We start from the raw sequence: 16,629 nt of genomic DNA on the forward strand, positions 1-16,629 counted from the left end.
CACAAGTGAAATACAGCTTATGAGCATTAAGAACCATCCAACTGGAATGGAGTTTCAGAAATGCATTTAAGGATCCTAATGGAAACAGCACTGAACATGAGCTTGCTGTGGGACATGGAAGTTCTGCAGTGATGGCAGGAGCAGAGCTGTGTTCACAAGATTAATTTGTTTAATATCACAATGACATGAGAAACTTGTTCACAGCTGAGAAATCTATAAAATCTGGAGAGTGCACAGAAAAAAAAAAGCCCCATACAAATTATGAAGATTCTATAAAATGTCTTGCAATGGGAAACTGAAAGGGATGCAGCTGTCCTGCTTAAAAGAAATATGAATTCAGATTTAATTACTATCAAGTACTAAAACTACTTTTAAATATTGCTGGAGAATGCATACAAACCTCCCTCTAACAGGAAGCTGAATTGAGGTTAAGTTGAAATTGAAAATGAAGACAGGGAGATAACTTGACAAGAGAGTGGGAAAATTCTCCATCTCTTGAAATCTTTAAATCAAGATGCATCACCTTCTTATGCTCCAGTCAAATACCAGTTACTGGATTTGGTACAGAAGCAGCCAAGTGGTGCAGCATCAGCCTTACTCAGAAGGCAACACTGAATAATTCAGTGATCCCCAAGGACTCCTGAGTATCTGTTTCTCTTCCTAAATTTTGAAATGTATTGCTGTACACTGGTAAACTTGAGTCAGCTTTGCTGCTGATGTAGCAGCAATTCTACTCATCTTTTTCCCTGCAGGTGAAGTGGGATTTAGTCAGTTTTCCAGTTTAATTAAGTAATCCTTTGTCCTCTTTGTTCAAACAGATCTGTGGAATTGGGATATTGATGGCAGAAAGTGTAAATTAGAGAGATTCCAAAATCAAGGGTGTTTATAAGGACCTTGCCATGTGATGATGACAAAAGTGCATTTCTCTTAATACTGGATATTTATCTTTTTTTTAGAGAAGCTGCATTTTCCCTGCAGTGACTTCTCTGCTTTGGTGTATCTTCCTGCCAGAGAACATTCTAAAATCTCTGCCATATATCTGTGTCTTTTATTAGTTTCCTCTCCATAAATAATCTAGCATGGCTTTAAAAGGCAATAAATTGTGGAGTTAAATAGACAGTAAAGGCAGTGCATCATTCATATCTGGTTGTGTCCTGACATCAAAAGTTTCTTTTGTGGAATGGATTCCCCTGGCTACAATGAAATCCCAAAGATGTCAATGGTGGGTGAGCAGGATTATGCAAAACTTCATTAGGTAAATGTCCCTTGAAAAGGCTGTGGAGCTGTACCCACACTGCTGCAGCTCCATGACAAGCTGGATGGGTACTGAACCACCCGAGGGATCTGCTGGATTTGCCTTTTCCTGCTGTGGTTCCTTCACCAGCACTCATCTGCCTGCTGTGCTGCAGCTCAGCCTGCCCTGCCAAACATCTGCAGAGGTGCCTGCACAGCTGGGGGCAACACAGAGGCCCAGTAGCAGAGGCACTGTCACTGTCTGAGCCTTGAGCAGTGCTCTGCTCCAGCCTTGTGCAGGGCAGGCAGGGGAAGCAGGGCACCAGTGCTGCTGGGAGAGCCCTCCTGGAGCACTGGGATCAGCTCCAGGGCCCTGCACAGAGCCTGATGGAGCAAGTGCAGAGGAGGGCACTGAGATGTCCACAGGGCTGGAACTCCTCTCCTCTGCAAACAGCTGAGAGAGTTGGGGTTGTGCAGCCTGGAGAGGAGTCTGGCTAAGCCTTGGGGCTCTTTCCTGCCCCTAGAAGGGGCCCATGGGAGAGTGGGAGAAGGACATTTTCCAAGGGTGTGCAGGGATAGGACAAGGGAGAAGGGCTTTGAGTTGAAAGAGGGCAGGCTGACAGTGGAATTTAGGGAGGAATTCTTTACTCTAGGGGTGGTGAGGCACTGGAACAGGTTGCCCAGAGGGTTTGTGGGTTCCCCATCCCAGGAATTTTTAAGGCCAAGCTGGATACAACCTGGTCTAGTGGAATAAGTCCCTGCCCATGGCAGGGGGGATTCCAGCTCTATCCATTCTATCACTCTTTGAAGGGGTAATCCTTTTGGGAGCAGGTTAGAAAGGGGCTGATCATTAGTATGTGCTGGAACAGTGTGGGGAGCAGCTGGTTTTACCTGGCTTTACCCAACCCTTGCTGGTGTTTACCTGTAACAACCTCAATTACATGCTCTAGCAACCATCACTGGATTTCTTGGAGTGCAGTTAAAATTGTTCTGTTCATCTGGAAATTGCTGGCATCTCAACCAACAGTTACCAACAACCAACAATTACACAGCAGAGAACTGTGTTTAGGTCTTCCTCCATTTCTCAAGATCAAGAAAGGGAAACGTTTTAAGCAGAAAATCTCAGTCCTCCACACAACAGCCCCATGAAGCCTGAACTCCCCTATTTTATTAATCAGTGCATTATAGGCACAAAGTGTTTGTTCAGGATATCTTGCTGCAGAGATTGGAATTTGCTCTGTGTTTACTGAGACCACACACTCAGTGTTTCTTACAGCACTGGAACTGCAGAGTGTGGGTTCTGTTGTGAGAGCCAATGCCTTGACACTGAAGCCTTAACCAGAGAATGCCCAAAGCTGATCCTGCAAGTCCCTGCAGCCTGAGGTGAGCAGCCAAGCTTGTCAGCAGAAAGCTGAATCCAGACCTTGTGTGGCTCAGATCCAGAGGAGAGAGGGAAACATGCACTCATTCCTTGGTTACATTCTCTTTACTTTGTTCTGATCTGGAGGGATGATGCTAAATGCTTCAAAATTGTCCGGGAAAGAAAAGTTAAAGGGGAGAAATATCCTGTATTGTGTTGAGAGAAAATGTTTCAACTACTCAAAAAATATTTTGAAGGTTTTGTAACATAAAACACCAGATCAATCAAATGCAAAATAAAGAGCTATTTCAAAGAGAAAAGATTAAATGTTTCATTCTGAAACATTTAGATGGAAAACTTTCACAAATTTTGGTATTCTCAACACAGTTTCAAAAAGATTCATTTCATTTTCCAGTGGAGAGCTATTCCATATCAAGATTTTATTCTGACTAAAATTTATAGCTGACCTGTTATATTGCTGGAAGTAGATGTTAACAACACTTGTTCAATATTTTATCAGCAGCTCCTTCAGGACTCTGAGCTGCCTGAGGGGAAAAAAAATACAAACCCAAAAACCTCCAAATTTCCTGTGAAATGTCCATATGTCACAGCTGTCAAACTGGCAACAGCAACACCAGCATATATTTGGAAAGATGGACCCTTTTTTTTTTTTTTTTTTGTTTAAAGAGAACTCTTCATTCCAAAAAAGATTATAAAATCATTCCAGACTAGAGAGGGAGAAGCAACTTCCCCTATGACCTGCTTCACAATGAACCCAGACTGTCCACATGTGTAGCCCCACCTGATAATATTCATGTTTGATGGTTTAAAAATCATAATCAAAAAAGAAAAAAAATGGAGACTAACTGTTTGAATAGCAGCTGCTAAGGAGAATCTTCATTAATTTAGGTCACAAGTCAACAATGTGGTTGAGAAAACTTAGTCCAACAGTTGGAAACAGATTGAAAATGGTTTAAATTTTTCTTTGTTTTTCATCTTGGCAAATATATCCATAGAAAAAAGACTGTTGGATGATTGCATAGAGACATTGAATGCATGCCACTGGTGAATAATAGCATATATAGTGGACAGGGATTCCAAAAGAAATTTTAATGTGTTGAGCTCTCAAATTATATTTTGGCAAAAAACTTGGTGGTTAGCCTTGTATTTTGCGGTCAAATGATGTCGGCCTCTGTGGAGCAGCTGGGTCTGCAGGATGAAGAATTAAGGGCTTCCTATCAAAAATACCCTGTCCCTGTGGATAGTCAGGTCACTGGAATGTTAGCAAAATCCCTGCAGTGGATCCCAGCTTTTCCAGCCACAGCTGGGGTCAGAGATGACTCCTGCTGCAAACAGAGCATGAGTGCTTTTCAAAGTGCATTTAATCCCTTGAGTCCACCTAGAAATGGAGGGGGAAATGGAAAAAGCACTTCTTACCTCAGCTATACTCGACAGTTAAATGAGCAAGCAACCCCATCTGGACCAGTCTGTGTTTCTGGGCAGCTTGCAGCTTTGCCCTGTCAGAATATATCCTTGAGATAACTGAGAAAGCACTGCCTTGTGGAAATGACATCCCCATATGAAAGAAATTATTGCAGCTACCTGGAAAAATGCACAGAAAGGATCTTCCTGGCAATTCCTTTCCCTTGGGAATCCAGGCTCCCATAGAAACACTAAAAGTAGTGTCCTGTACCAACAGCTTTCATTCTGTTCTCTTCTTTCCATGCCAAAGACCCTCCCAAACCATTTCTGCTACTGTGGCAGGAGGATGTGCAACATGCAAACCCTCCAGATGTGTTTGGAAGTTGCTGAGGAGTAAAGCAGCTGTTGCTGCACCCCCATTTCCCCCCAGGACCCCACATACCACAATCATTTCCAGAAGGAGCTTTCAGTCAGCGTCCTGCTGCGGCTTGACACGGAGGAGCCAGGAGGAGCAGATCATTCCAGTGGGAATGTTTACTGAGTCTTGAGGATGTCCCAGCTGAAATGGTTTAACTATCTATTTCCAGCATCCCTTCATCAAGGTCAATCAGAAAAAGCTCACGTGGCTCCCCGTGGAACCCCTCATGATGGGGACAGGGTTGAAGGTGCCTTATTTGCCTAATGGCTGCCCCCAGGCCTGTCCCTGCTCCTGGGCTCCCTGTGCCCAGGCTTCACTCTGCCTCTGCCTCCAGGCTTATCATCCATCTCAGCAATCTCCTCTTACTCACAGCCCTGCATGTTTTCCATGTTGCCATGTGTTCTTGGGAGCTTTGGCTTGGCACAGTGAGTAATCTTGTGTGCTGCTGGTTTTTTATTATTATTAGAAAGAAATTCTGCAGGTACAAAGAGATTGGTAAGTCTTGGTTGCATAAAGGAGTAAACAAAGAGAGAGGTTTTTTTGGGGGGGGAAAAGCTATTGATGCAACCTAATCAAAGTTGGCATCAAATTTCATAATTCAAAACTGCTATCAAATCAGGCTCAAAGGACTCAGGGAAATAACAAATCCCTACAGAGTACTGAAGTCAAAATTAATCACATATTTCCTAATAACAAGTTATTAGAAGAAATGTTGCCTTAATCAGGCTGAGATGAATTATCACCCTGCCATTCAGCAGCACTATCAAAGTGCTCTGGAAAAGGCCTAGACTAACATCCAGCAGATGTGGCAGACTGACCCTTGTAAATCACCTTCTTCCTACCATAAGAGCAGCCTTATCAGTACTGATAGCAAAGTGGGACTCATTGAAATCTCCTTTAGAATTAGAAAGGGAAGGTGAGTTTAGTTTTTTTTTCCCCCTATCTTAAGTGAGATGGAGAAATAATTTTTCTTTCATCTCCATTCCCAATAAATGGAGTATGACTCCATAATAATGGAGAATAATAAATGGATGGTTGGGAACACCTGCATGAGCTGAAAAGCTGGATGCCTGTTAGGAACTCTAGTGGAGGAGCAAGAAAGGCTGTGTAAGTGTCAGCTTCATGTGTCTCTGGAGGACTTCTTGCTTTGTCTCATATAAAAGCCATAGGAGGGAACTGATAATTTCAAGCTCAAGCCCTCTCAGTGACAATAAATAGAGTCAAAGTAGGAATCTGTTTTGCACCCTCAGGAGAGAAGTCCCTTTCTCACAGAGTGGAGGTTGAAGAGTTCCAGATGTCCTCCAGGTTACAGGCAGAGGTACTGGATGTAAATCATGCCTTTCTTTTCCACCCCTGTGGGTTTGGCTGGGGATGCAAATGTCCTTGCTGTTTTACACTTCAGATATTTAGCAATGCTTCTCACACCGAGAGAACTTTTAAATCAGCAATTTAAAAACCTAAAAGAAGAAAGGCTAATACCCATGTTATTCCTAATTAGTAAGCCAGAGCAATTGTGTAGAACTAAATCAGAGCCTGGAGTGTGAATTTTGCAGGAGTTATGAAGTGATGATTAATCCCTAAATGAGGATTCCTTTCCTGTTCTTTAAAATTGGGGATTGTTCTCCCTCTTAAGAGAGGAAAAATCTTTGTTAAATTATGTTTGCCAAATCCTGCTGGCAAGTATTCTAGCTGGTAAAGACAAAAACTGTTGGGCTATTAATGCATCAAAATTAATGATGCCAGTATAACTGGTTATCTTTGGCTCAAGTACAGAGCTTGAGGGACCAGACATGGTGCTGCCCTCTTTGTTACCATGGCAGGCAGTTATGAAAGGAGTACAGATCTGGACTTGTACAACTCAAAGCAGTTCTGACCAGATTGCAAATTTCCAGGTTAAGAGTAAAAGACATATTCCTTTCTCAAAAGCTGTTGTTTAGGACCCAGAAGGAACCTGACCCACTTGCAGGGGGAAAAAAAAAATTACAGTTGAAAGAGATATGATCAATGTTGTACTACAAAGGAATTTTCACAAACCCCTCTGAAAAATTCACTCGATGTGCACTTACCCTGGTACAAGGTGGTAAAATAACCTAGGTATGGCACAAGATTGGTATTTTTAGCTTGAAATTCTCTGGCCACATCTTCTCTGTTTGGGCAAGCAAAAGAGAGAGCTGCTCCTGTGAGAGTGCAGTAAACTCTCCAGCCTGGGGAGGGTGGGGTGGTCAAGGTAAGATGGGTTTTGTTGCTTTAGACAGCTGCTTTTCTTGAAATTGAAGCTTGGTCAAATTGTGATCACTTACAGGTACAGCGAGGTACACAAATAACACCTGGGAGGTGGAAATATCTTTTTTTGCTTGCCAAGGATGAAAAGCACCTCTTTAGGGAATCCCACGGGTGCAAAGCTGCAGAGCCTTGGTCAGGAAGTGGCAGGCAACAGCGAGCTTGATACATAAAGAATATCAGCAACATGGGCAGGTTTTGTGTCTCCTGATTACAGAGGAACTGCTCCAAACTTCTCTGCAGAGCAGCCAGCAGCAGCAGCAAGTGTGAAGCAAGCAGTGTGCTCTCTGTGTGTGCCAGATGCAAGCAAGCAGTGATTTATGTGTGCAAATGCCTTAGGAGTACAGGCACATGAGCTCGGGGGAATTCAGCACAAGGGCTTTTGGAAACTTGAATTCTGAGCTGCTTCCCACGTTGTTTGTTCTTCTGCATTAGAACAGGACCTGCTTCTGAAAAGATACAGAGTGGAACTTGACAAGAAGCTGAGGGGATAAAAGTTTTAGCTCAGTAACAAATGGAGGTGAATGCTGGTGAGTCATCTGCCAAGCTTTGAGGGCAGAGAGCTGGACAAGGAATTCCAAAACATTCTTTTAACACCACAGAAATCTCTCTAATGTCTGACCATAACTACAGGGCTGTTCAGAAGCAGAATCTGGGAAGATGGGAGCGGTTCACTTGCTCAGAATTTAACTTCCAAAGACCAGTTTGTAAACCTTGCAAACTTTTAACCTGCCTGTGCCAGCAGCAGTGGCACATCTGTCACCTCTGTGGGGGAACTGAGTGCTGAAAGAAGCAGCTGCATGGGCATTGGTAGGGAGGCAAACACACTCTGGTAATGCTGGTCCTGAAGGTCCTTTCAGGATTCTGGCCAGGTGCCCTCCAGGTGTAGGGCAAGCAAAGCTGGACAGAGAAAATGGACTTGAATGCTGCAGGGACTCAGGATGCTTGGGGAGCTGCTCTGTATTTTAGCTTAGTGATAGAGGCTGTTTCAAGCCATGTGGGTCTACCTGATGGTGAGTAAAGCATTGCACAGCTCCCAGAGGCTCTGATGCCTTGCCATCATGCTATGTTCAACCCATAAAAGCTAAGCCAGTTATGTGTCATCAATTCCAATTTCCCCTCTTCATTCTTTTGTGGTATTGTGTAATACAGCTCTAAGAGGCCAGAATTATTCTCTCTTCTTCATTTGTAGCTGAATACAGCTTCTGAATTACACCAATTATTCTGCTGGTCTGCTTCCTGACTTGGCCAAATTATATCAGAAAGTAGCTAAGGTCAGCAATAAGAAAAAGTGAAGCTAGCAGCCACAGAGTATCTTCTGTTCAACTCTGAGGGTTACACCTTGTAGCTGTGATGATCTTAAAGTCCAGAGCAAATGCTCCTGCCGTGAGTCTTGTGCTCTCTTGCACTTTTGCTTTCCTAAGACTCTGTTCTGAGCCAATCCAGCTCAATGAGCTAAACTTAATTAAAATAAATCAATAAAAATGAAAAAAAAAAATTAAAAGAGACCATTTTCTCCAGCTTTAGTGAGCTGAATTGTCTGTGAAAAGGGTTTGGCAAATTCCATCACAGGGGCAAGGTGGGATGAGTCTGGGAGCAGGAGATAAGGAGGGAGCCAAGGTCACAGGCTGAAGTGGAGCAGGGCTTCCCCCTTTTGGGAGCAGCAGGCTGTTAGATCACCCCAATATCTAATCTTTCTGCTTGTTAGTCACTGCTGAAACTGGGGCTGTCTTGACAAAACCCTCGTTGCTATTGTTGTTACCCCTATGACACAGAGGAAACATGACTTGTTTCTCATCATTTCCTTCATGTAAGCTGTGAGTAGAAATTCCAGGGTCTCTGTACTCCAGGCACAAACAATGACAGCTTTTGCTGTCTGAGGAGAGTGCTGTGCTGGGAAATAAGAGTGTTGTTGTCTCTGAAAGTGGCTACAAAGAGCAAGATGTAATCCTCATGTGAAAATATGAACTGGGAAACCCTGAGTAAAGGAAGCATTTATCTCAATATATGCTCTGCTCTGAAGGTCACTTAGGTAAGGTCAGGGCAGCAATGTTTGATGATGTGTTTGAGCCAAAAAGTCATTTGCAATCCAATTCAACCATAAAAACTGTTCATGATGCAGTATTTCACTGCAGGTTATGCCACTGTGACACCACAAGCAACATCTTCCCAGTATGGCCTATGAAATATAGGCTGAGATTGATAGGTGACCCAGAGTGATGCAGAATTCCAGGTTTTGGGAAGGGTAGCCACGCTGTGGAATGGCTCACAGTGCCAAGTGAAAGTCTGGATCCAAAACTTCTGGCAGGTCACATGCAGCCTACACCAATCTCTCACTTCTGGTCCATAATTTTTCATACACTTCTATATGGTTATGTACAGGTTTCAAGCCCAGACTAGTCACAGGAATCATACAAGAGCATGCCAAGAAGGAACTGAAGCAGGATACACACAATTTCACATTGGAGTGAAGTAGCTGTGAATGAACTCAGCAAGTGCTCTGTGTATTTGCACAGTGTATCATTGGTTACTTGATTTGTGTACAGGTGCTCAGGCTGGGTCTGTGGAATGCCAGCAGCTGATTTACTGAAAACATTAAAAAGTACAGTACAATATCCCTGTAAGTTCACCATAAAGAATGCTCCCAAGCTTGCCTATACATGTTAACTCTTTTCTGAGTGCCCTCTAAAGTCTGCACACAATAACCTATTTTCCACATCACCAAATCAGTGGCAATATCTGTGGAGCATCAATTTTATTCACCTCTCCTCAAGAAGCTCATTCATCATTTGCAGTGAGCCTTAGATAAAAGACTCTTCATCTGTGTAAAATATTATTATTGTTGTTGTTGTTAGGCTAGTGTTTTCAGAGGGTTTTATTGGAACCTGATGTCCTGCCAAAAGTAACACCCTGGGAATCTTTCAACAACTGTTCCTGGGTGTTCTGTAGATTACTGCTGTTTTCTCATACACTGTCCCTGGGAATTACATTCCCAGATTAGAAAAGTGTCTGTCCTCTTCCCTCTGTGAGAGGAACTGCTGTTCTGGCTCTGTGTTAAAGGATTAGGATAGTGGGGTTTTTTTCTGGTGACTTATTATTCAGGTTGTGTTGTGTTTTCTCATTAACCCCTTTGCAAAACAGGTTCAAAATGTAAAATAAGATTGATGTGTGAAAGATCTTGTAGCCTTATGCAAACACTTTGCATAGCTGAGAATGGCCAGTTAAAGGAGGATTGGTGGAAAATTGGACCCAGACATTCAGTCAGCAACTTCCAACCCTGCAGAGACAAAGAACCTTTAAGAGCTCAGTTTATAATGAGGAGCTCTAGTGCAACATGGCAGAAAGTAAAGGGAGGCCCAAATCTCCTTAGTGACAATTGTGCTTTTCAGAGATCTCCTGAGTTGGTGTTGCTTTGAGAGACCTTTGGAAAAGGGTGTAGCAAAGGAGGCTTTCCTCGGTAGGAGATTGAACTGGGGAAGCAAATACCTCAGAGCCAGAATAGGAATGGGAGGGGATTAAAGCAGAATAACCATTTCTATGACAACTGAATGCCCAGATTCTGCAAACACACTCTTGCTCTGAAAAAACCTTTCAGACTCTGAACATGTTAAGTTTTTGGAGTGGGAAAACAAAACTTTGCAGGAACTGGAGTTTCTTATGATTCCTTTCTTACTGTACCTGGAGTTTATCCTTTCAAGATGGCCAAGGGACAGAAGAAGTGGGAATCATTGGTGCAGAACAAATGCCCTGGATTTCAAGTGGGGTTCCCTCAGCAAGCCTTGTGTACTGAAGCTGGAGGATTCTTGTAAGGGGATAGCCAAAAGCTGTGTTCAAATGAACTCCTGCATGTTGGAGGAGGAAGAAAAATCCTGGACCATGTGGGACAATCTGGGCACTGGATGACTGTGTTTGAAGGGCAGTTGTGCTGGTCCTTACTTGGCATGGGCTTAGACAAATGGCTCATGTTAGTTCCCAGTTGTAGTCACACTCTGAAACATTTGCAATACCTAGCAAGAAATGATTGAGGAGTTTATCCCTGCAGTTTATTCACTCCTGCTCACACCCTTCCCTCCTGGGTTTCTGCCTCTCCCAGCAGAGCTCACCCCTGTTGGAGCAGCTCAGCTTTACTGTCAATATGTTGTGCAGCAGTCCTGGGGTTTTGTGGGGCCTTTCTGTGCACTCACTACAGTCTTTCTTTTGTCTTTAACAACCTTAAACAAAACCCAACAAAAAGAAATGCCAATTTGCCTCTGCTTTTTCTAATTCATGACTTCACACAATCTGTTTGAGCACCCAGATACTCTGTTTGATTCTGCTGCTAGCATGACCAGAGAAAGTGGGCAAAATAAGATTTTTTGCACTCATTAATATGATTACCACGACCAGTGACTTTTAATATGTATTTATCCCCATCTGAGAGGAGATTTTATTAATATTTAGTGAAATCATTGTAGTTTTTCTCTCCAGTTTTTGACCCTGGCAGCAAAAAGTTTTGTTTTCTTGGGCCTTTTGAAGACCTTTTACCTGGCAATCCATCCTCTGCCCTCCCTACATCATCTCACTGCCTCGGCTCCTGCAGCACTCGAGTACAGAATGTGAATTTCCCTCTGCTCACAGGTACCAACATGTCAGCATTGCCTGTATGGAACGTGTGTGCCTTGGGCAAAAGGCAGCCTGAGTGCTGCTTTGGAGCAGATTCCATATAGCCACAATTGATATCCCCAAAATATCATCTCCAGCCCAGCCAGGAGGAGTCACTGAGTCCTATCTGTCCTTCTCTACACACCAGAAGGAGAAGAGGGCCTTTAAAGCCCATAGATCTTTCCATATAGAGATTGTGATCAGTAAATCACAGCCTTCTCCTCGCCTGGGTGTTGGGCTGGTCCTGACACAAACTTCCCACAAGAATGGCTCTGATTTCTGCTGAATCAGCCTCACAAGGACGCCCACTGAGCAGATGATAAGGAGAGAGAAGCACTTTGTCAGTGTGCAGGGTACAAATGTATCGTGTGCACGGAATTGAATCATCAGTGTGGAACTGACTGATCCAGCTGGAGGAGTTACTTGGGCAGACACTGCCCCTCAGTTCTCAGAGAGGTCAAGGGCAGGGCTGGAGACAGTGTCTTCTGATTTAGGGATAGCCACTGGGAACAGCACCTGCCAGCCATATCTTCATCTCTCTACACCCACAATGAAGCCCATAAAGAGATTTATCATTCCATGGACATGCCTCTTTAATGTCCAGGGCTTGTGGTAAAGCTCAGGGCTACTTGCTCTTGCATAACTCCTTTGAGGTTTGGTTGGCTGAACTTTACTTTTCATAAGTCATTTGATAATATGTAAAACAAAAAAATGGGAGGAACATAAAAATGATATTAGGCACAGCAATAACAGACTGACTGGGCTCCTAGCTGAGAAACAAGTTCTCATCAGATAGGAAAACACAGGGAGGGGAACAAAGGAAGAAAAAAATTGCTTTTGGATCAGGATAAAGAGGAATATACTGTTATCATTTGCAGCCACAGAGTGATGCATCCTTTTATTTTTTTAGCCATTCTTTGCTGTTGGTAACTACAGGGACACCTTTCCCTTCATCTGGCCAAGGGTCTGAGTCAGCTGCTCCCCCAGGAGAGAAAATGTGTGAGGCTTTCCTGTTTCATCTTCCCCAACATTTGTGCAGTGTGAGTGAGGCAAGGGGCAGCACTCTGGGATGGCCCTGCTGCACCCTGGCCTAAACACCTGAGTTAAACCCCCTAAACACCCTAAACACCACACTGACCCACAGCTGAGTCCCCAGCCCATTCCCCTTCCCAGAGAGGGACCTGCAAGGGAGCTGCCACTTTGGCATGGCCCAAAAAACTGAACACTGCAGGACTGACCCTGCTCAGAACTCAGCTGGAGGCTCGTGGCTGACTTTGGAAATGAATCAGAGGACTCCTTAACCCCACATCACTAACCAAAAGCCAATCTAATTAGTAGCCACCAAGACCTGTTGCCATCTGCTCTTGAATTGCTTGTCTGAGCCTGGTCCTGAGCTCAAATCTCTACACAAGGATACAGATCTATGTGTGCCTGTTATCTCCTTTTTTTTTATGGTCTCAGCAGAATAATTGGGCATTGGATCAGCTCAGGGATGAAACACACCTCTTGCTAGATGAAGTAGCTCAGACTAGGAGGACGTGGGATGCTCCATCTTCTCTGGTTTCTGGGGACAGAGACTTCTGGGACTCTGTTTTTTGTATCTGTTCCCCCATTTGTCTTACCAGCATTCACAGACTGTGATTTTATGGAACACACCCTGCTGGACCTCTCTTCTGGGGCTGTGCTCCTCTTTTTTCCTTTTCCTTCATGATTTGCTTCCTATACTTACTCAGTGAGGTTTAGGTGGATTTGTTTGGTTGGTTGGGGTTTTTTTCTTCTCTATTTTTTTTTTTCTACTTCTGGGATACTGAAGTGATTCCTTCCTCTGAACACCTGAGCTTTTTTTATTTAGGTGGGCCCATGTCTCTTCCACCTGCTGTCTGTGTGGCTGCACCTGGATGTGAGCAGTTTTGTGGTTTTCTCCCTCAAACTCCATCTCACCCTGACTCCTCACAGGAGAAGGAGGTAAGAGTGGCTTTAATCATCCCAGAGGACTTTGCCCATCCCTCTGTGGGTCTGAACAGGCCAGCATTATTTCACAAGTGCTGAATCCACTCACAATGGTTTTAAATGGTTGAGCTGCTGAGCCAGCTGAACAGCAAACACCGGCGGGGAAACCGCATTTCGGGAGCGCTTGGGATTCCTTCAGCCCATACGTGGAGCCATTGAGAGCAGAGTAAAAGCCCTTTGACACAGCTCCCCTCGGCAACTTCTTCACAACCACGTGCCAAAAATGGGGGCTGGCTGAGGAATTGGGCCAGAGTCAACTCCCAAGGATCCAGCACGTGAGGATGGAGTTCAAATCTGGTTTGGTTAAAACAAAACAGCGGCACAGTAAATTTTCTTGTAGGGTATCAATCCTTTGCTGGGTGTCTTCCTGATCAGTGTGGATTGCCAGTCAAGGTGTCACCATGGGCAAAAGATGAGAAAAACCCCAGGTGCCAACGTTATGTAGGAATAGTTTTTATTGTATTTGTATCTGTTAACTGTTTGCCTTATTTTTTACAACTAAGTGAAGAAGAACCCAGATTGTGAATCTGTTGTCTTCTGATAATCATAGAATAACTAGATCTTCAGCTAACATAACCAGCTAAGAAATATTCAAGAATTCAAGCAATTATCCCACTGCAGTAAGATAGACCTGTGTAAAGGAGCTGCTATTTCTGTCTCTGTCCAGACATATTCCTGAAACAAGTTCTTTCACAATGATCTGGGTTAGCCAGACAGTAAGGGAGGATTCCTAGCCCAGACAGTCTTGACAGAATGATTACTCTGAGCTTTGCACTGAGGCAGCAATAATCATTGATGGTGGTCATGAGGAAGGATGAACCTCCCTGTCCCAGCTCCAGTCAGCAAAAACTCTGTGGCCACAGCCTGAAATCACACAGGGACATGCAGCAACATTTCGTCTTGAATCAGCCAGAAGGAGGTGCAAAGTTCAAGCTGAGAAGCTGCCTCAAGAGCTTGTATGGTCATTCTGAGTCAGAATTTCTGTTGAACGTATTTCAGTTTGTTTCACTTTGGCTTTGGGGTTTCGTCCTACACCAGCTCTAGCTCCAGCAAGAAAGAGGTGAAAGCACAGCTGTGTGTGCCTGAACTTTTGAAAGTGTGTCAAAATTTGTTTCCAATGGATGCAAACATTCAGTTAACATTCAGCAGGGGAAGGAATTATGTGTGGTCTCTTATTGACAGCTTCAGTTAATGCTCTTCTTTACACTGTGTGAAGCAACAGAGTGTTCTCTGGTGACTGAAAAAATCTTCAATAATTCCTTCAAGAATTGATGGATATTAAGAATTTAACCTGTGAGAACAAAGATGAAACCAAAGAATGCTGCTCTGTGGCAATTTGCCCATCCAGAGATGCTCAGTCTTTCCTGTCACCTTCTACTGGTGTGCCTTGGGCTACATCAGTGCTCATTTAACCACCTCTGCCTTGATTTAATATCTGTAAAATAGGCAGGAAAACACCTCTTGCTCCATGTGGAGATTGTGAAATTAAATTCATTGATACTCATAGCCCTCTTGGAAAACTAGGGGCAGAAGAACTTGGTTCTCACACAAGTCCTGGGAGAGTATTTCTGTGCTGTTATTTTCTGCAGAAATACTCCTTCAGTAGAGCATAGGTTACAGAAGAATGGTTGGCCACCCTTTGGCTCTTGCTAGATTGGTATAAGCAGTTATTTTTCTCACATAATCAAGGTCTGTGGTGAATTTGGGCCTTCTTTTAAATGTCACAAAATATTATTCTGCAAAAGAGAAAACTCCTGCAAATATGTATAAATAGTAGGGAAAAAATAAAGAAAAAAACCAAGAGAGCATGAACAAGCCACAAACCAAAACATGATCTCATTTTCTTGTTCTTATTTCTCTAAATCTGCCAACAGGATTCCCCCAGAATTTCCAGCACTCACTGAACCTTGACCCAAGCAGCTTAATGAGAAATTTCTTCCCCAAGGGTTATTTTGGATAGAAAGTTCTAAGATCCTGTGTATAATGGTTTTCACAGCTGCAATTACAGAGTCACATATCTGATTCATGTAATTTGACAAGGAGTTACAGCTTGGCTAGTTCAAAGGAGTGTGTCAAGGTGTATGGGAACTGCTGATGTGGATCTTGCAGCCTCTGCACTTGGGCCCTTCCATCACTTTGGTGTTGTCCAGTTCAAATCTTTCTGTTGTGTGTTTACATACCTGAGGCAGTCTAGATTACAGTAGTAGAGCTCATTTCTTGTGCTGCCTTTCCCCAGAGACAGTTTTATAAACACTTGACTCACAAGCCAGGCCTAGGGAAATGGCAGTGAAAATGCCCATTCACCCTTTTTGTGCTTGGAGAAGCTCACACTTCTGTGTGTTGTTATTGTATGCCTGAAGTGCTGCCCATTTTTGGTTCTCAGCAGAGAAGCAGAGCAAAATAATACAGATTTTACAGAAAGGGCTGAGAAATGGTGACTTGGGCTTCCTTTTTCTGTGGTAAATGAGGGAAAATGTTGTACCTGTGTGCCAGCTGGGGGCAAACAGAGAGAAGCAGGTGCATGGATCAGCTCTCAGGCACAGGCTGGAATGAAAGTGAGAAGGGCAACTCACAAAAGATAGAAAAATTCAATTTAGGTGTGTTTTAACAGATATTTCATGTTGCAGGGGATTCCCAGTCACAAAGATGTCTCAGTGGTTTACTGCTGGCCAGACAGGAGAGCTGTGCTGCCACCACCACAACCAGGACTATGGTTACTCACTGCAACCAAAACTCCTTGTGCACTCAGATCTGCACGTCTTGTGTTTGTAGGGTTCCCAGGCAGAGAAAGGAATGATGCATCTGACTCCATGTTCTCAGAAGGCTGATATATTATATTATATTATATTATATTATATTATATTATATTATATTATATTATATTATATTATATTATATTATATTATATTATATTATATTATATTATATTATATTATATTATATTATATTATATTATATTATATTATATTATATTATATTATATTATTATATTATGCTATACTAAAGTATAGTAAAGAACACAGAATGGATACTTACAGAAAGCTAAAAGATAATAACAAAAACTCGCGATTCCTTCCAGAGTCCTGACACAGCCTGACCATGATTGGTCATTAAGTAAAAACAATTCACATGAAACCAATGAAACAATCTCCAAACACATTCCACATGTGAGCACAACACAGGAGAAGCAAATGAGATAAGAATTTGTTTTCCTTTTTCTCTGAGGCTTCTCAGCCTCTCAGGAGAGAATCCTGAGCAAAGGGAT

At 43.1% G+C, this 16,629-nt stretch overlaps 1 protein-coding gene across 2 annotated transcripts in view; it reads right to left on the minus strand.

Annotated features, from left to right (window-relative positions):
• Nucleotides 1-16,629, minus strand: part of NINJ2 (ninjurin 2) — a 50,451-nt gene that overhangs the window by 26,806 nt on the left and 7,016 nt on the right. The window contains exon 1 of one of the 2 annotated variants that reach the window (XM_018919771.3): nucleotides 4,458-4,715. The exons of the other annotated variant lie outside the window; for it this stretch is intronic. Coding sequence (XP_018775316.1) covers nucleotides 4,458-4,466 — 9 coding nt within the window. The 5' untranslated portion in view covers nucleotides 4,467-4,715. Of the gene's footprint in view, nucleotides 1-4,457; nucleotides 4,716-16,629 lie in introns of those variants that run through there. 2 annotated transcript variants of the gene reach the window in all.

This window comes from Serinus canaria, chromosome 1A (genome assembly GCF_022539315.1).
Source record: "Serinus canaria isolate serCan28SL12 chromosome 1A, serCan2020, whole genome shotgun sequence".
Taxonomy (NCBI): Eukaryota; Metazoa; Chordata; class Aves; order Passeriformes; family Fringillidae; genus Serinus; species Serinus canaria.